The sequence below is a fragment of the Nyctereutes procyonoides genome, unplaced genomic scaffold, assembly GCF_905146905.1.
Source record: "Nyctereutes procyonoides isolate TBG_1078 unplaced genomic scaffold, NYPRO_anot_genome, whole genome shotgun sequence".
Lineage (NCBI taxonomy): Eukaryota > Metazoa > Chordata > Mammalia > Carnivora > Canidae > Nyctereutes > Nyctereutes procyonoides.
In genome coordinates this window covers 11,689,253-11,710,441 of record NW_026575132.1, presented here as the reverse complement: position 1 = coordinate 11,710,441, position 21,189 = coordinate 11,689,253, and the positions used below count along the sequence as shown (strand labels likewise).

Genomic DNA, 21,189 nt, shown 5'->3' with positions numbered 1-21,189 from the left:
TGCTTTTTTAAGATTGCTTTAACAATTTTTCAGGTTTATTGAGGCATAATTGATAAATGAAATTGTAAGATTGCTAAAGTGTGCTGATATATGTATACTTTGTGAAAGGATTCTCTCCATGTAGTTTAATTAACATACCTATCAACTCACTTCGTTTACTTTAATCATACTATCTTTTAGTTCTTTGAATATATTTGTAAGTGTTACTTTCAAGGTTTTGTCTGTTAAATCTAATAATTCAGTTTTCTCTCACAGGCAGTTTGTGTTGCCTGCCTTCTTGCCATGGTATTTCATACATTCCTGTTTGTTGTTTGTTTGTTTTGGCCTACCATGTTTTTGTTGGAAACTGTACATTTTAGATGATACATTTTATTTATTATTTTTTTTAATATTTTATTTATTTATTCATGAGATACACAGAGAGGTGGAGAGAGAGGCAGAGACACAGGCAGAGGAAGAAGCAGGCTCCATGCAGAGAGCCTGACTTAGGACTCGATTCCAAGTCTCCAGGATCACGCCCCGGGCGGAAGGCAGATGCTGAACCGCTGAGCCACCCAGGGATCCCTAGATTATACATTTTAGCAACTTTGGTTACTGGTCCTCCCCTCTGGGGCTTGCTATTATTATTTGTTTGCTTTATTTGTTTACTGACAGGCTGGATTATTTCAGTGGAGTCTATTCCCTACCCTACCCTTCCTTCAGCCCCCAACAGTATAACTCCTTATGGGATACAGACTTATGTATACCCACAGTCACCCTGGGATGACAGTTGTTTTGGAAGGGCTCTCTCTGACAGTCTCTTTCCCTGATCACACCCAGTTAAATTCCACTAATTTCAGCAGATTTCTTCATTATTTTTAAGAATGCTCTGGATTGTAAATTGTTCTATAGACAAAACCAATAAAATTTGGACTCCTTTGAGAGGACATTTCCCAAGGTCAGTGTTTGAGATTTGTTCTTTCCCTATCGAAGCAGGCTCTTCTTCCCTACTGGCTTTTTTTTTTTTTTTTAAGATTTTATTTTTTTATTCATGAGAGACACAGCGAAAGGGGTGGGGGGAGGGCAGAGAGGCAGAGACACAGGTAGAGGAAGAAGCAAGCTCCATGCAGGGAGCCTGATGTGGGACTCAATCTCCGTCTCCAGGATCACACCCTGGGCTGAAGGTGGTGCTAAATCACTGAGCCACCCGGGGTTCCCCCCCCACCACCACTGGCTTTTTCAGCCAAACTAGTTGGCCCACAATTTAACTTATATGTCCAATGACTCTACTGGTCTCTTCCCAGTTGCTCTTCACCACAACCTTCCCTGTTTTAAAGAGCATCCTTAGGCTTGAAATTCTCTTTTTAAAAAAATTTAAATACTTTATTTAAATTCAAATTGCCAATATATCGTATAATATTCAGTGCTCATCCCATCTAGTGCTCTCCTTAGTGCGCATCACCCAATCCCCCCATCCCCCCATCCGGCTCCCCTTCTGCAGCGCTTTGTTTAGGAATTTTTTTGTGAGTTAGGAATTTCCCCACACACTGTTGCAAATGAAGTCAATTCTTTGGGAAGTATTTGCAGCTATCTACTTGATAATCAGCTTCTCCCTCTAAGCCAAATCTCTGAGTCAGGGTTTTATCTCTAGGTGGAAACGGTGACATATTTCTGTGTAAGATCCTTGCTCTAAGAGTGGAGTGTGAAGTGAGGAAGGTGATAGTCTTAGGTCTTTTGGCTTGCCTCTTACTGAATGAAACTACCAAGTTATGAGCAGAATCAAGTGACCCAGGGCCCCTGTATTCTCAGCACGCCACACCCGAATCAGAGTCTCCATTTTATGACTGTGGTCTTGTGATCTGGTTGGGAAATGGGAACTTGCACCTTTTGACTGCACTGCCCAGACTTAGCCAACAAGTAACTGAGGACAGGACAGGAAATACTGACATCCTGCCCTTCCTGGGAACAGAACTGGCTGAGAGCTGGGAGAAGAAGAGAGCCTTATGTTTTCAGCCTTTTCAGCACACAGGGCTAGAGGGGAATTTCCATTGTGCTGAATTGGGAGGGGAGTAGGAAGGGAGTGATTCCTAGTTCAAATACCAGAATCTGAATTTTAATAGATTGTCTTGAACAAATGTTTCCTCATGTGTGTCCTTGGAACAATTTCTAGGACTTATGGTTGTTTTTTAAACAATTTTCATCAATTATTTAAAAACTGGTGTGCATGTCCATAGATGTCCTCACTCTATCATGCTGGAAGCCTTTTTCATTTTTATCAATAAAGGTGTTTAGGATTTTTTTTTCTGTTTATTGCTATTTAAGTATCCCATGGATTATACTATGAAATGCCTTCTTTATCATTATATTTCAAAAATTCCATTCCTCTTTCAACAACAGTTGAAAAACCTTTTTTTTTCATTTTTAAATTATTTCATTTTATGGCATAATCAGAGCATGTTGTCTGTAATGTTTCTACTTTAAGAAACTCACTGATTTTTATGTGTGTATGTTAGTATAATTTTTGTGAATTTTCAATGTATGCTTGAGAAAAAGTATGTTTTCTAATAGGTTTTGTATATATTCAAAATAACTCTTGTTGATTATGCTTTTTTTTTTTTTAAGATTTTATTTATTTATTCATGAGACACAGAGACGGGGGGGGGGGGGGGGTGGCAGAGACACAGGCAGAGGGAGAAGCAGGCTCCATGCAGGGAGCCTGACATGGGACTCCATTCCGGGTCTCCAGGATCATGCCCTGGGCTGCAGGCCGTGCCAAACTGCTGCGCCACTGGAGCTGCCCTTTATGCTTTTTAGATCTTTTAGATCTTTTGTCTTTTTGGCCTAGTTTTTACTGAGAGTGATATATTAAAAGCTACTATTCTTTACTGAGAGTGGTATATTAAAGTCTACTATCATTAGTTTCTGTTTGTCTTTGCATTCCCTGTATTTTCTGCCTTTCATAGGTGGGTGTTTCATTATTTCACACTTAGATATTCATAACTGTTCTGTCTTCAGGGTGAAATGTGGTCATTTTGATCTATGGCCTACTCAATTAGAAATAATTTCTCATAAACTTCCAATCAATTTAATTGTTCACTATAAATTATGTTTAGGGGCAACTGTTGGCTCAGTTAATAAGCATTTGCCTTCAGCTTTCAGGTCATGATCCCGGGGTTCTGGGATCAAGCCCCACATCTGGCTCCCTGCTCAGCTGGGAGGCTGCTTCTCCCTCTGCCACTCCCCCTGCTTGTGTTCTCTCTCTCACTTGCTCTCTTTCAAAAAAATAAATAAAATCTGGGATCCCTGGGTGGCTTAGCGGTTTGGCCAGCCTCCTGTGGCCTGGGGCGCGATCCTGGAATTGCTGGATCGAGTCCTACGTCGGGCTTCCAGCATGGAGCCTGCTTCTCCCTCTGCCTGTGTCTCTGCCTCTCCCTCTCTCTCTCTCTCCCTCTGTGTGTCTATCACAAATAAATAAATCTGAAAAAGAAACTAAGTTCTATTATAAAAATAAATGAATGAATAAAATATAAAAATAAAATGTTAAAATTTTTAAAAATTATGTTAAGGTGTGAGAACAGTGAAACAACTTTGATTTGCCCTATGTCCTACTCTCATTTCTTTAAAAAGAAAAAAAGCCATTCTATTTTTATTTTCACTCAACAGTTGCAAAAGATTTACCCATAGATTCACTGGAAGATGATTTTGAGAAGGAATTCTCATTTCTCAACAACCTCCTAAGTCCTGGTTCTTCAAGTACTGGTGAATTTACCCAAGAATGCCAGACTGCCTTTGGGAGCCCCGGCACAAGCTTCATGTCGCAGGAGCCTGCCGTGGGGTCTGAGCCTCTTGCTCATTCTTCAGGATTCCTTCCTTCACAGCTCTTTGACCTTGGCCTTCATGCTGCTGGAGCTTTCAACAGTAAGTACTTATGAAACATTTGGACAGCCAGAATTATTTTATCTTTGTGAAGCAAAACTATGTGTATGTGGATGCTAAAATTAACCAGGATATTGATTTTAACTTCAATACTACTAGATAAAATCTGTCTCGCCCACCAAAAAATATTACTACTGTTGATGTATTGGCAAGGGTGAAACAAGGGCTGCTTTCTTGCTGCCTCCACCAAACCCCACTCTTTGACTTTCCCAGAAGTCTTCTCTACATAGAAAATCAGGGTCTTATTTTAAACTCTTGACTTGCTGAGTTACCTCTACGTAGGGCAGGTGATACTATTTCTTCCATCTAGCAAAGCTTGGTGTGTTCTCTTCCCATGAGTTCAGAGTAGACAACGATAGTTTCACGACAGCCTCCTGGGCAAGGCAGCAGGACTGGAGGATTGTGGTAGAAACCTGGGCAGGGTGTTTTCCAAAGGTGCTTTGTTTCTATGTCAGGGACTACCTCTACTGACCTACTGTCCCACCAGCCTGCATCCAACCCCGCACCTTGGGAGTCATTTTGCTCCCCACTTCCATATTGATTACTAAGATCTGTCGATTCTGTTTCTAAAACATTTCTAATTTCACACTCCTCCTCTCTAACTCTATTACCAGAGGCATTTGGAGCTTTATTTGGTTTCCTGGGCTGCTGCAAGAGTCCTCCTACCAGGCCTCCCAAGCCCCAGGCCACCTCTTCCATGCTTTCCCCAGAGTTCTTTATCCAAGCGGCAGATTCTGATGTTAGCACTCTGCTTACATTTTAAAAAAATGAGGGACCATGGCTCCAGGATATAACTTGTTCCTCCATTTCCACTCTTACCTCTTAACTTACTTCAAAATACTTAACCATTTTCTATAACTATATTGACTATTTTCAGATCCCTCTGAGACATCATTGTTTTGCCACTTACGTTTGCCTTACGTGATGTTCAGTAATGGAGGTAGACTTGAGCCTGTGTGTTAGATTCCTAGGCCAGTGTTTTCTGCATGGTGGCCAAGTCTTGAATAGTACTGCCTGATGCAGTTGGTTTTTCTCCCTGTGGCCTCCCATAGTACTCTCTCTGTTTTCATGACTAATTTTAGCTAATTTCATGGCTAATTGTAATTGTAGTTCATCTTGCCTTCTGTCCCTGTCTTCCATCTCCTAGTAGATTTTAACCCTGAGAAAATGGTTGACAGCACCTAAAAGTGTATTGATACCTTGTACTTGATATTAAAATACTTATGTTCATATTAAATCTGCAAGACCATCATACTTTATCCAATCTGTAAGCCCCTCAAGGGCACAGCCTATGAGGTGATTTATCTTTGTGCTTTCTATGGCAGCAGCATAAAGTTAGTTCAATAGGTAAAATAGCGGTTAAATAATCACTCTAATAATTTGTTAAATAACCTAAAAGTAAGAATGGACAGTGTTATTCGATAAAGAGGCACTCTATCTAGGATAATTCAAATGTTTTGCTATAAAATTTTAAAAAACAACTATTCTCATATGCCATATCAGTGGCCTAAAAGTTACAAAGATTTACGCACAGATTCATTCTCCATATGAAATCCTACTGTCCTTTCTCCTTAACTTCCCACATCTCTAGCAGCACTGGATTTTTTTGTTATTTTCTGGCAGTATATCATCAACAATATTTCTTCACCACTCAGAGCATCTCTTCTGGTCCCTGCCTGCTGGCTGACAGGATATTCCCATGCAATGGCTGAGGCACTTAGTACTTAGTGTGTAACGAGTGCCTTGCTTAAGATCACCAGGCAGTTTAAACAATTAAGAAGGAACCAAAATCTGGTCTTCTGCCTCCTAGTACAGGACTCTTCCTGTTTCACTAGCCTTTTCTTTATGGCTACTCCTCATTTTCCTGCAATGTAAACCAGGAAAGTGAGCTGTGTGGAGTTAAAAGATCTATGTTCTAGAAACCCTAAGTAAGAACATAGGCTTCAAATAATCTCTTCTGTACAAGAAAGGTAGCAGGCAGGATAATCTAAGTTTTTTTCTGGTGCTGTATTTGAATTACAGCCTAAATAATTTCTCATGTTACAGCAAACATTTCACGGTCTTAGTAATAGAGTATTCATAATGATACTTTTTAATGACTGCATAGTATTTTGTCACATTTATCTCCCATAATCTGCTTAATTCATTCCTGTTAAGATTTTTTCATTTTATAGATAATGCTGCAATAAACAATCATACATGTATTTTTTTTCTTCACTTAAATTATTTCCTTAAGATAAATTTCTAGGAATAGGATTACTAAATCCAAGGGTATAAACATGCTTAAAGTTTTCAATATTCTAATTGTCAGATCTATTTCCTCTTGCCCAGCTTCTTAGAAATTCTCTTTCTATACCTTATCTGTGTGCATTGTTTAAAAAGAAAACTTGTATATTTATTTCAAAACCATTTTGAAAACTGTAGGGAAGTCTAAACTTAGATGATCTGACTAAAATACTTAATTGCAGATATATTTTAAGTGTCTTCTATGTCTTATATTGTAGAATCGCATCCTGATAGAAAGATCTGAGGATTCATTAGATATTTTTGCCTTTTCTTATTTTTTTTGATGCTATTTTTTACTTGACTAACTGACAATGGATACTTCCCTCCCACAGGCTGGGCCTCCCAAGGGGGATTAGAAGTTCCTCTTCCACACACTGATGACCAGCCAGTGCCTTCACAGAGTACAAAGAAATTAACAAAGTGTAAGTTATTTATTTATATTCTTTGCCATCATATTAACAATCAGTTGAATTCAGATAAATTTAGAAAAGGATTATGTTATAGTCTTGGCCTCATATTGTTCAGAAAAATATTTTGTTAATAATGAATTAAAATTAAAGTTTTAGGGGCATCTGACTGGCTCAGTTGGTTAAGCGTCCAATTCTGGATTTTGGCTCACGTTGTGATCTCAGGATTGTAAGATTGAGGCCTATGTCAGGCTCTGCTCTCAGTGGAGTCTGCTGGAGATTCTCTCTTCTTCTCCTTCTGTCTCTCCCCCACATGCACTCATTCTCTGTCTAAAATAAATAAATCTTTAAATAAATAAGTTGGGCAGCCCTGGTGGCGCAGCGGTTTAGCACCGCCTGCAGCCCAGGGCGTGATCTTGGAGACCCAGGATCGAGTCCCATGTCGGGCTCCTTGCATGGAGCCTGCTTCTCCCTCCCTCCCTCCCACCTGTGTCTTTGCCTCTCTCTCTCTAGCTGTGTCTCTATGAATAAATAAATATAAATAAATAAAAAAATCTTAAAAAAAATAAAAAATAAATAAGTTATACTTGGCTACCCCTCATCATGGAAAAAACTGGATAAAACTGTGGGCTTGTCATAGTAAACTAAATTTTGTACTTTAATTTTTTATGTTTTGTGTTAAGATTTGTTGGTAATGGATAATACCATTAGGGATAGAAGGTATTCTTTGATTACAAGATGTCTGTTGACAAACAGTACATTAGGCATTTAGCAAAGAGCCTGGCATATAGTAATTGCTAACATTTATTGAGTACTCACCATATTGTTATCTGCAAAACTGGGCCATATTGTAATTACCATGTAGGATATGCATAGCAAGTTGACACTGTCAGGGTTTTAGATACATAATAATCTTAGTCACTGATGTTGATTATTAAAAATTTTAATTAGAAAGAATTTCAAATGTACAGAAGCGTTGCATAAGTGAAAATAGCACAAATATGTGTATGCCCTTTATCTAGATTCATTTACTGTTAGTATTTTGCTTTATATAGTCTTATATATGTATGTATGTGTGTGTCTAATGCATGTGTCATTTTATTCTGAACCACTTGAGGGTGAGTTACATACATCATGATCATTTACCCCAAAATACTTCAGTTTGTATTTCATAAGCACTGGTATATTCTCTTGCATAACCACAGTACAGTTGTAAACCTCAGGAAATTTAATATTAACGTAACACTTTTTCCATTATCTATCATATATTTGTATTCTAATTTTGTGAGTTGACCCAGTAGTATCTCTTATAGCACTTTCCTCCTCTGGACATTGAGTCTAGGGTCATGTATTCAAGTTGCCATGTCTCTTTAGCCTCTTTTAATCTGAAGCATTTACATAGCTTTTCTTTGATTTTTTTAACATGGGCATTATAATAGAATATAGTCCCTCTGTTCCAATGTTCTTTATTTTTCATGGAATATTCTTTATTTCAGTTTTATCTGAATTTTATTGTGATTAAATGCAGGTTCTTCATTCTTGCCTGGAGTACTGCACAGGTGACACTCCTGTCTTAGGGTTTCACATCTGAAAGTTGATCCTGTCCATTTCTTCCTCATTGATGATGTTAATTTTAGCCACCCTTTCAAAGTCTTGTTCAATTTTTCTCCTAAATAATTACTATTTTATATTTTTTGTCCTCTCTTGCAATTACTAAGCAATCTGTGATGAAACACTTTGTGATTGTGCACAAGTCCAGCTCATCATCAGAATTTCTTTTTTTAATCATTTCTTTTTTAAAATTTTTATTTATTTATTCATGAGAGACACAGAGAGAGGCAGAGACACAGGCAGAGGGAGAAGCAGGCTCCATGCAGGGAGCCTGATGTGGGACTCAATCCTGGGACTCCAGGATCACGTCCTGGGCCAAAGGCAGGCGCTAAACTGCTGAGCCACCCAGGCTGCCCCAAGGAGAACAATTTTTTTTGAAGATCCATGTCTAATTACTGTATATGGTTAAGGATGTCCCTTAAAAGACATTGAGACAGAGACATAGGCAGAGGGAGAAGCAGGCTCCATGCAGGGACCCCGACATGCTACTCGATCCCAGGTCACCAGGATCATACCTTGGGCTGAAGGCGGTGCTAAACCGCTGAGCCACCCAGGCTGCCCCCTTTTTTTTTTCTTTTTTAAAAAAGAATTTATTTATTTATTTATTCATGAGAGAGACACAGAAACATAGGCAGAGGGAAAAGCAGGCTCCCCATGGGGAGCCCTATGTGGGATTCGATCCCACGATCCCAGGGTCACACCCTAGCCAAAGGCAGACGTTCAACCGCTAAACCACCCAGACGTCCCTTGTCATCAAAATTTCTTTTTTTTCTTTTTCTTTTCTTTTTTTTTTTTTTTTGCAGGCTCCATGCACCGGGAACCCGATGTGGGATTCGATCCCGGGTCTCCAGGATCGCGCCCTGGGCCAAAGGCAGGCGCCAAACCGCTGCACCACCCAGGGATCCCATCATCAAAATTTCTACTTAGAGTTAGCATGCATTGTTACTTTTTGTCTAATTCAGTCTTCACTATAAGGGATGGTGAAAAATGATGATTTTCTAACCACAGCACTCCCTTCACATTTTTACTGTAGTAGAAAACACTTGACAAAATTTACCACCTTGGGCAGCCTGGGTGGCTCAGCAGTTTAGCACCGCCTTCGGCCCAGGGAATGATCCTGGAGACCCAGGATCAAGTCCCATGTCGGGCTCCCTGCATGGAGCCTGCTTCTCCCTCTGCCTGTGCCTCTGCCTCTCTCTCTCTCTGTCTGCCTCTTATGAATAAATAAATAAAATATTTAAAAAAAAATTACCACCTTAACCATTTTCAAGTGAACAGTTCAGTAATGTTAAGTATATACATAGTGTTGTGAAACAGATCTCCAGAGCATTTTCATTTGCAAATCTGAAACTTTATACTCATTTAACAAATCCTTTTTCCCCTTCCCCTGCTAACCACCATTATAGTTTCTGTTTCTATGAATTTGACTACTCTAGGTACCTCATATAAGTAGAATCATACAGTATTTATCTTTTCATGACTGGCTTATTTCATTTAGTATTTTCTCTCTTTCTAAGGTTTAATAATATTCCATCGTGTGGATATACTACATTACTACCTTTTTTTTTAAACCTACTTAGCTTAAGTTTAAAATACTACAATATTAAGTAGCCTTATTGACGTATAATTCACATTCCATACAGTTCACTTCAGCCAGACCTCAGTACTCTGCTGTAAACAAAAGAACTCTCTTCTTCCCCATTTTTGTATTATCTATATGAACTGATACTTTTTCTATTTATAATATTGTGGTATCAACATTTTTAAAGTTTCAAATAATTTGAGACCTACAGGAAGGCTTACAAATATAACACAAAATATTTCTGTGTATTCACCTAGATTTCCCAAAATGTGAACCATGTTTACTTTATTCTCTGTGTCTGTATAATATATATAATTTCTTCTGAACTATAATTACTCTGAGACTAGTAAGTAGCAGACCTAAGGCTCCTTTAAACCTAAATATTTCATAATCTAAAACAAGGATTCCTAAAAATAAGGATATTCTTTTACATAACTGCAATTCAGTGATCAAAATCAGGAAATTAACATCATCATAGTGCTATTATCTAATTTATAGACCTTACTCAGATTTTGCCAATTGTCCCACTAATGTTTTTTATAACAAAAGAGAAAGAGGGTTTTTTTCCTAGTGTAGGATCAAATCCAGGATCCCACATTGCATCTAGCGTCACATCTCTTTAATTGCTTTTAATCTGGAACAGTACCTTAATCTTTGTCTTTCATTATCTTCTTTATACCAAAGAGGCCATTTATTTTGTAGAATATTCCTTAAGTTGGGTTTATCTGATGCTTTTTCATTAGATCAGGTTATGCATTTTGGCAGGACTAGCAGAATAGGAGATGATGTGCCTTCTTAATTAACATCAGGAGGTACATGATTCTGAATTGTCCCATGGCTTACAATGTTAATTTTGATCAGTTGATTAAGATGGTAACCCCCAGGTGACTGCACTATAAAATTACTATTTTATTTTTCCCTTTGTAATATCTTGTGGGAAAGTATTTTGAAACTGTGTAAATGGCTTGTTTCTATCAAAGTTTCACCCACTAATTTAGCATTCATTGATAATTCTTTGCATTAAATATTACTGTGGTGGTTGCCAAATGGTGTTCTCTTTCCTCATTCTTTCTACATTTATTATTTAACATTCTACTGTATGAAACAGCTTTCTCTTGTCCCTCATTTTTAATTTATTTGTTGATATGTATCATACTCTTAGAATCCTATTCTTACCAGTACTTTGGGAAAAATCAATTGGAAAATCCATCAATTCCTAACCACAGATTCACACCATCTGGTTATAATACAGCCATCCCTTTGGGATTCAGCCTAATTATAATTTTCATTTTTAAAACCCACTAAAACTAAATTTGTGTGTAATCATTTTAAATAGAGACTATAAAGTAAATTTCATAAGTGAACTTGGGAAAGAAGTATTGAGAAATATTGGGAAAGCTCCTATTTGCCTATAATCATTGAGGCTTCAAGGTAATGAAATTAAGCCTGAAAGTTTTAATAAAAATTGAAATTCTCAACAGCTTTAAAATTCATTATCCTCCCCCCAAATTCATTACCCAACTTCACTAATCCTTAAAGAAATGCAACTTAAAACCAAAATGCAATTCCATTATTCACCAACCAAAATGGCTTAAATGAAAAATAGAAAATCCCATGTGATGACAAGGATGTGGAGGAACCGACACTGCCCGTGGGAGTGCAAATTCACATTACCATTTGGAAAACCGTTTAGCAGTTTCTACTAAAATTGGATATACATACATATAATACGCAAGACCAAGCATTTCCACTTCTGAGTGCAGAAGTGCATCCATTTGTTGACCAAAATGTATACACAAGAATGTTGTCACAACACTGCTGCTAATAGCCATCTTAAGATGGAATTTATCTCAATGTTTGCTAGGTTGGAGGGTGGGGTGTGAACAGTGACTGGAAGGGGGTCACAAGGGTAGCTTCTAAGGAGTAGTCTTGTTTTATGTCTTTTTTTTTTTAAGATTTTATTTATTTATTCATGAGAGACACAGAGAGGCAGAGAGACAGGCAGAGGGAGAAGCAGGCCCCATGCAGGGAGCCCGATATCGGACCTGATCTCAGGACTCCAGGACTCCAGGATCACACCCTGGGCCAAAGGCAGGCACTAAACCACTGAGCCACCCAGGGATCCCCTTGTTTTATGTCTTGAATTGACATTGTTTACAGTTGCTTTTATCTTATGAAAACTATTGACAGTTATTTGGACTCTTTTTATATATATTATATATATATATATATATTATCATTTCAGTATAACTCATTTGCTATTTATTCCATAAGAATTTCTGGAGGCAAGAAAAGTATACATAAGGAGAGCCCCTTTCATTTTCCACTGTGACAAATCAATGTAAAACCATCCCATGTTTGTAAAATGCTGTAGAATTTTCATATACTTACCAAAACCTCTCCACAGCTACACCAAGAAGGTCAGATATTACTGGAATGACTACAGGAATGACATATCCTGGTTGACACCTATTCTTGCAGTATAATTATTTTTTCAGTTACTTAAAAAATTCTAGTATAGTCAACAGTGTTATATTAGTTGCAGGTGTGCATTACAATAATTCATTATTTCCATACAACATCCAGTGCTTATCAACAATAAGTGTACTTTTAATCCCCTTCATCTATTTCTCCCATCCCCCAACAATCTCCCACAGGTAACCACGAGTTCTCCAAATTTAAGAGTCTATTATTTTGTCTATCTCTTCTTTCCGTTGCTGGTTTTATTTCTTAAATTCAACAATGAGTAAAATTATACGGTATTTACCTTTCTCTGACTTATTTCACTTAGCATTATGCCCTGTAGATCCATCAGTATTGTTGCAGATGGCAAGGTTTCCCTCTACCTATGGCTAACATTCCATAGTATACATATAAACTACCTCTTCTTTATCTACTCATCTACTGATGGACACTTGGACTGTCTCCGTACTTTGACTATTGCAAATAATGCTGCAGTAAACATAGAGGTACATATATCTTTTTTTGGCTTAGTGCTTTTGTACCTTTTTGGATAAATATCTGGTAGTGGAATTACTGGATCATATGCTAATTCTATTTTTAATTTTTTGAGGAACCTCCACACAGTTTTCCACGGTGGCTATACCAGTTTGCATGCCCACCAATAGTGCACAGGAGTTCCTTTTTCTCTACAGCCTTGCCAACACTTGTGTTTTTGAGTCTAGCCATTCTGACAGCTCTGAGGTGAAACCTCATTGTGGTTTTTTTTTTTTTTAAGATTTTATTTATTCATGAGAGACACACAGGGAGAGGCAGAGACAGAGGGAGAAGCAGGCTCCTCAAAGGGAGCCCGATGCAGGACTTGATCCCTGGACCCAGGATCACACCCTGAGCCAAAGGCAGAGGCTCAACCACTGAGCCACCCAGGCATCCCCCATTGTGGTTTTGATTTGCATTTCCCTGATGATGAGTAATATTGAACGTCTCTTCATGTGTCTGTTGGCCATCTGTATGTCTGTGGAGAAATGTCAGTTCAAATCTTCTGCCCACTTTAATTGGATTCTTGGGTGTTGATTTGTATATATTTGTATATATTTTGGATATGTCATTGACAAATATCTTCTCCCATTCAATAGGTTGTCTTTTTATTGATTGGTTCCTTTGCTGTGCAGAAGCTTTATATTTTGAGGCAGTCCCAATAGTTTATATTTGCTTTTGTTTCTCTTGCCTCAGGAGACCTATCTAGAGTGAAGTTGCTATGTGAAGTATGTCACAGAAATTACTGCCTGTGCTCTGCTCTTCTAGGATTTTTATTGCTTTAGGTTTTTAATCCCCTTTGAGTTGATTTTTGTGTATGGTGTAAGAAAAGTGGCCCATTTTCCTAACACTTTTTGTTGGACTTTTTCCCATTGCATATTCTTGCCTCCTTTGTCATAATGGACCATATGATTGTGGGTTTATTTCTGGGTTCTCTCTTCTGTTACATTGATCTATGTCTCTATTGTTGTGCCAGTACTGTTTCGATAACTTTGATTACTGTTTTGATTACTAGCTTTGTAATATATCTTGAAATCTGGGATTGTGTCCTTCAGTTTTATTCTTTTTCAGGATTGCTTTGGCTGTTCAGGATTGTTTTTGGTGGTTCCATGCAGATAAATGCCATTGGTATTTTCATGGGGATTGCATTAAATCTGTAGGTTGCTTTGGGTAGTATGGATTTTTAACAGTATTTGTTCTCCCAATCCATGAGCATGGAATATCTTTCCATTTCTTTGTGTCATCTTCAGTTTCTTTCACCAGTGTTGTATAGTTTTCAGAGTACAGGTCTTTGACCTCCTTGGTTAAGTTTATTCTTGAGTATTTTATTTTTGATACAATTGTAAATGGGACTGTTTACTTAATTTCACTTTTTACTGCTTCATTATTAGCTATAGAAATGCATCAGATTTCTGTACATTGATTTTATATCCTACAACCTTACTGAATTTATCAGTTCTATCAGTTTTTTGGTATAGAGTCTTTCAGGTTTTCTATATATAGTATAATGTCATCTACAAATAGTGAAAATTTTACTACTTCCTTATCAATTTGGATGCCTTTTATTTCTTTTTTTGTCTGATAGGTGAGGCTAGGACTTCCAGCACTATGTAGAATAAAAGTTGTGAGTGGACATCCTTGTCTTGTTCCTGACCTTAGAGGAAAACCTTTGTTTTTTCCCATTTAGTATGTTAGCTGTGGGTTTTTATAGAAGGCTTTCATTATTTTGAGGTATGTTTCCTTCTATCTAGACCTGTTTTGTTGAAGGTTTTTATCCTGAATTTTATACTTTGTCAGGTGTTTTTTTTTTCATATATACATTTATTTATTCATGAGAGACACACAGAGAGAGGCAGAGACACAAGCAGAGAGAGAGAAGCAGGCTCCATGCAGGAAGCCCGATGTGGGACTAGATTCCAAGACTCCCAGGATCATGCCCTAGGCTGAAGGCAGACACTCAACCACTGAGCCACCCAGGTGTCCCAAGTGCTTTTTCTGCATCCATTGGAATGATGTGATTTTTATCTTTTCTCGTGATGTAATGTATCTATCTCGGTTAACTTGCAAATATTGAATCACCCTTGCATCCCAGGAATAAATCACATTTGATCATGATTTTTTAATGTATTGTTGAATTTGATTTGCTACTATTTTGTTGAGAATTTTTGCATCTGTGTTCATCAGAGATATTGGCCTGTAGGGTTTGTTGTTTTTTTTTTTCTTTTGTGGTGTCTATCTGATTTTGGTATCAGAGTAATACTGGCTTCATATAATGAATTTGGAAGATTTCTTTCCTCTTGTATTTTTTTGGAACGGGTTCAGAAGAATAGGTATTAATTCTTCTTTAAATGTTTGGTAGAATTTGCCAGTGAAGGCAAATGGGCCCAGATGATCCTGGGCTTTTTGTTTGTTGGAATTTTTAAAATTTTTGATTCAATTTCTTTGCTAGTAATTGGTCTGTTCAAATTTCCTATTTTTTCCTGATTTAGTTTTGGAAGATTATATGTTTCTACAAATGTATTCATTTCTTCTATGTTGCCCAGTTTGTTGGCATATACTTTTTATAATGTTCTCTTACAATCCTTTCTGTGGTGTTTGTTATTTCTCCTCTTTCATATCTGATTTTGAGTCCTTTAATAAGTCTGGCTAAAGGCTTATCATCACTTTTGTGGTCTTTCCAAAGAACCAGCTCCTGGTTTGATTGGCATGTTTTATTGTTTTTTTTTTGTTGTTGTTGTTGTTGTTTCTTGTTTTGTTAATTTCTAGTCTAATCTTTATTATTTCCTTCTACTGGTTTTGGGTTTTGATTGTTCATTTTCTAGCTCCTTTAGGAGTAAAGTTATGTCATTTGGGATTTTTCTTGCTTATTCCAGCATAATCTTTTTAAAAGATTTTATTTTGTTTTTTTTTTAAAAGATTTTAATTTATTTATTCATGAGAGACACAGAAAGAGAGAGGCAGAGACACAGGCAGAGGGAGAAGCAGGCTCCATGCAGGGAGCCTGACATGAGACTTGATCCCGGGACTCCAGGATCAGTCCCTGGACCGAAGGCGGCGCTAAACCTCTGAACCACCCAGGCTGCCCAAGAGATTTTAATTTATTTTGAGAGAGACAGAGAGTGAGCGAGCATAGTAGATTGGGGGGTGAGTGGTGGTGAAGAAGAGGAAGAGGAAAGGAGGGCAGCCTGGGTAGCTCAGCGGTTCAGTGCCACCTTCAGCCCAAGCCCAGGACCTGATCCTGGAGACCAGGGATCGAGTCCCATGTTGGGCTTCCTGCATGGGGCCTGCTTCTCCCTCTGCCTGTGTCTCTGCCTCTATGTGTATCTCTCATGAATAAATAAATAAAATCTTTAAAAAAAAAAAAAAAGGAAAGGAAGCAGACTTCGAGCATGGAGCCTGATGCAGGGCTTGAGATCACAAGCCTGAGATCATGACCTCAGCCAAAAATCAAGAAGGGATTGAGGCCATCCAGATGGCGACCAGAGCTGGGGTGGAGAAGGCCGAGGAGGCACTGGCTGGAGAGGAGGCGCCCATGGAGAGCGTAGAGGATGAGGCGAATGCTGATCTCTCAGCCCCGGTGAACGGTGAGGCCACGTCCCAGAAAGGGGAGAGCATGGAGCAGGAGAGAGGACAGAACTCCGAGGAGGGGCCAGGCTGTGGCTCCTCTGAACAGCCATTACACAATGACAATGTGCGTGAGGGCCCCGAGCTGGATGCACCCAGAAGGAGCGGCAGGAGCGTGCAAGAGTGCGGATGGACTCAGAGTCCCTGGACGAGGAGGATAGCTGAGCCCTGGTGGCCAGGCCCACCGGTCATGCATAGATGCCCCAGGCCTGCCCTGGCCCCACCTGCCACCTGCGGAGCAGAGACCTGTTGGGGAAATGCCATGCCTTTCCCTTTGTATCTGTCCCCTGGGTTGTTTTTCTGCCTAACTTCTGTGATTTCCAACCGACATGAAATGACTATAAAGGGTCTTTTTTTTTTTTTATAAAGGGTTTTTTTTAATAAAGTCAAAAAAAAAAATTTGAGCCACTCAGGTGCCTCCAGCCTAATAATCATCAATAGGCCCCTGTTTATTCTCAGGTATCTTGGTTTAATGATTATTACTTTACAGATGAGGAAATAAGAGCTTGTGGGGTTATATGACGTCCCCATTATTATATTAATAGGTAGTGTGCTGAAGACTCAAGGCCAGAACTTATGTAGGTATCACTAATTTTGGGTTCCTAGAAATACATGGAAGCCTTTCACTTTTCCTGATCTTTGAGGCTTGGAATTCCCACAGTCCAAACTACAGCCCTCTGATCTGCAGAAAGTGGGAAACCATGGTTATAAAAGAGGGTTGCCTTAGACTCTTCTGAGTATGGCTTGCCTGCCCACTGTCTGTCCTGTCTCATATGCAGGTCTTTAGATTGTCCACTGGGTCTCAACACTCAAGAGCCTAGCCTTCTGAGATGACTCACTGTGCCACTGTGTATTTTTTTACTAGTCTCAGCCTTCAGCCTAAATGTATATCCTTGAAATATCTGCCACAGCACAACCTGGAGACTATTGATATGTGATTTTCCAGTCTCTGCAGGGAGGTGAGAGGGAGTTGGTTAACAGAAAGTTGTATCTGAGACACAGTCTACTCCATAAAATATCTATCAAAAATTTGTAAAATGTACATGGAAAAGACAAAGGAAAACAACTATAAACCAAAATGAGAACTGCTGGGTATGTTAATATGATAGAATCAGAAGGGTTTTCTTCCTCCATGTTTAATATTTTATAATAAATGTAGATTTTAAACACAAATGTAATATTCCTACTTTGTAGAAACAAAGGTTACTTTTATTTTTGAACCTTACCTGAGAGATTTCTAAAAATTATGTTTCTAAGACTTTATTGCTGCCTGCCTTTTCACTTTTAATAATTTCTCAGAGTAACATCACTTACATTTAACGAACTCAGAAAAGCACAAGATCTCTGCATTATTAGCTTTTCAAAATTATCAGTTGTCTTAATTTTTTTTTATTAAAAAAAAGCATCTAGGGGATCCCTGGGTGGCGCAGTGGTTTGGCGCCTGCCTTTGGCCCAGGGCGTGATCCTGGAGACCCGGGATCGAATCCCACGTCGGGCTCCCGGTGCATGGAGCCTGCTTCTCCCTCTGCCTATGTCTCTGCCTCTCTCTCTCTCTCTGTATGACTATAATAAAAAATTAAAAAAAAATTTTAAAAAAAGCATCTACTTTAAAAATCACGTAAATGGTAATGTGGTTTTTAAAATCACGTTAAAAATCTTCAATGTGTTTTTTCTTCTTTAATAGCTCCCAACAATGGTAACCAAGACATGTCAGCCTGGTTCAATCTATTTGCAGACTTGGATCCACTTTCAAACCCAGATGCTATTGGACACTCAGATGATGAACTTCTTAATGCTTGACTGAAATTATGTCGTCACTTCAGTGGCCTTGAGACATCAATTTTACAACATATTGCCTTTGTGGAAAGGAGTTTATATTGTAACCCATACACAAAAGCATCGTGTTTATGAATATAACACTTTTCAGCCAACTTTAAGGAGATGGTAAGGATTACATTTGAATAGATTAAGTATTTCTTTAATATCTTGGATTTGCAATTGTTGATAATAAGTGGAAAATATTATGAACTATTGAGTCTGAAATAGATACCAAAAGTTATTTCAAAATAATAGGTAGGAATACTTCTGTAAATAAGGAATTGGGCTTATTTATTTGGAAAGCCTTTTACGTGTAAATTGCCTTGCTGGCTGTGAGAATTCTGTATGTGGATAAAGACAGCATGTAAATTGGGTTGTGATTTAGGATTGGTTTTTAAATAAAACCATAGTAGGGGGAATTTTCTGTTGTGGAAAATAGCACTAGAACCAGATCAGTTTTGTCTTTAGTTAGAAAAATAGAGTAAGATTTGAGAACTCAGTTTGCTTTAATGAAATCACAGAGAAACTTGGTGCTTTTCTCCACTTGGAGGCTAAAATGTAATATTACTTAGTTCTTTTCCTTCATACAAAATCATGGACACCCCCCCTCCAATCCCATATTGAATTTTCATGGGAAAGTAGCAGGATGATTTGTTTGCTAAATCCATCCTCTGTAGAAACTCAAACCCATTTCCTAAACCACAAGAATGTCCAGTAATATTCAAGACATTGTACAGGTGTCTTTAGGCCTGGTTTTTCACACATTGCTACCATAATGTACAGTATTCATATTCTTTCTGAAAAGAAAAGGGGAGAATAATCCCTAAGCAACTGGCAATAGTATTCCTGAAATTACCCTGAAACTTCTGTCTGAATGAGGGAAAAATTCTAAGCTTATCCTTGTACATATTTGTACAATCATAACCTATTTCTTGATGTGATTTAATCCAGATTACTTTTCTGGTAGTCACAGAAGACTCTACATATCAGAAAGGGTCTTATTTTTCCACTTTTCCCTCCCTTTCTGTGGGTGACATAATCTGAGGCTCTATTTGATTACTGAGGAAAAACCCTTACTGGACGAAGTTAGTGTAGGCCAATGAACCCATAGACACTGTATATGCATATCACTCAATTTCCTGTTCTTTTTTCTTGCCCATCCTTCAGATTTGAGGCAGTGCTTCGGGTGTCTTATTTTTGTCATCCAGTTCCTTGCATCTCCATAAGGGAACATTTTAACTAAGTTGTTCACAGCTGTTTCCGTGTGCTCCTAGTTTTAAACAGGTTTATTTATTGTTTACAAGAGAATGGCTTGTAATATCTGAGTCACTGTAAAATAGAACACTTTTAAGAAATGGACCAGAGTGGGTAAAGTGCAGTCCGCCTCCATGTACCACATTCAGGCCTAGCTACATCATGAACTGCCCACTGGCTCTCCAGAAAATCTCTAGTATGGTGTAGTATGACATAGGCTGGAAAGACCTTATCTGAGGGTCAGAAATACGGACAGAAATGTTATATAGTCTATTCATGCTTATTGCTATATCTTTATTTGGTTATCCTTTTAGTCAGAAGCATTTCTACCACTTCCTTTTTATTCAGTGAAATTCTCCAGAAGATTCAATCACCAAGGTTTGTGATTCATAATCACAATCTAAATTATAAATGTTTGGTGACTCTGTGCACTCAACTTTGAATACTTCAAAAAAATGCTTTGTATCTTGAGCTTGTGCCATTTTTCTTTCACTGATTCTATTTCACTAATGTATTAGTTAAAAAATATTTGCCTATTTCCCTTCACATGCATGCAAAGTCCCTGTTACCTCAAATAAACAAAGACACCTTAACAGGAAAACTACTGATCTCTCCAAGCCAGATGCCTGAATCCCAGATTATCAATGTATTCACATTGCACTCAATTTCCAAAAAACAAAAGTCCTCAAAAAAATAGAAATGCACAATAGGTTTTTGTTACTCAGTTCTTAGAGTATCTTAACATTTCTTCTCTCAGAGTATGTAGTTGCCCATTTAATCCAAAAGCAACATTAACTGCCTTAGCAAGTTCAGTTATAATATCAACAAATCTCACAACTCCGTTTTTGAAGAGCACATTGAAAACTTTGTTATTAAAATGAAGGTAATCATAGTTTTTTAAGATTAATTATTTGAAGTTCATTCACTGAGAGGCCAGAAACAGAAATCTGGCTATTTATTCCTAGATTGTTAATAAAGGAAATGAACCACTCACTCAGGAAGGAGTAAAGGAAGGACCCGATAAACATAGAACAGAAAGGTGATCACTTGCTATTTGTCTAAATCTAGATCAAACACTCAATAAGAAATAACCTTAACCAGAGGTAGACTGAGAACTCTTTCAAAGTAAATGGATGTTTTTATATTAAATGGGGGAAAACATCTCCTGTTTTTTAATACCAAAAAAGAATGCATTTAACCTTAGAAAAGCCCCAGAAAAACTAAAATTTGTCTAATCTTTCTTACAACTTTACAAGTGAGACAGGAATACCAGGGCATATTAAGATCAGATTGGTGTAACTTTGTATTTTTTGAAATCCTACATTAACTGTAAAACAGCTCTGATATGGTTAGAAACAAACTGTATTTAAAAAAAAATAGGTTTCAGTATTTGCACAATGAAATTCAGTGTTTGTATTTCAACTATGGATATTTATTTCACATAACTATCTTTATAGACTGTCCAGAAATGTAGAGGTCTTACAGCATAAGAACAAGGGAAGTTTGTGCTCTATTTTTCTGAGCTTCTTTTAATAAAGATCATAAAACAGCATAAAACAGAAAAGTTGTTTTCCTAAAGTATTAAATATAAATCAATTATTGTTAACTTATTCAAAAATTTGAGTTTTACACCTCAGGACCATAGTAGTAAAAAGGTAGTTTGAATTGATATATAGATAACACAGAATGAAAATA

General features: G+C 37.8%; 1 protein-coding gene across 2 annotated transcripts in view; it reads left to right on the top strand.

Annotated features, from left to right (window-relative positions):
- ICA1L (islet cell autoantigen 1 like) overlaps positions 1 to 21,189 on the top strand; it is an 82,263-nt gene extending 61,074 nt beyond the window's left edge. For both annotated transcript variants that reach the window (XM_055345161.1, XM_055345160.1), the window contains exons 11-13: positions 3,643 to 3,897; positions 6,534 to 6,623; positions 18,107 to 21,189. In XM_055345161.1, the coding sequence (XP_055201136.1) occupies positions 3,643 to 3,897; positions 6,534 to 6,623; positions 18,107 to 18,222 (461 nt within the window). In that variant the 3' untranslated portion in view covers positions 18,223 to 21,189. The remainder of the gene's footprint in view (positions 1 to 3,642; positions 3,898 to 6,533; positions 6,624 to 18,106) is intronic.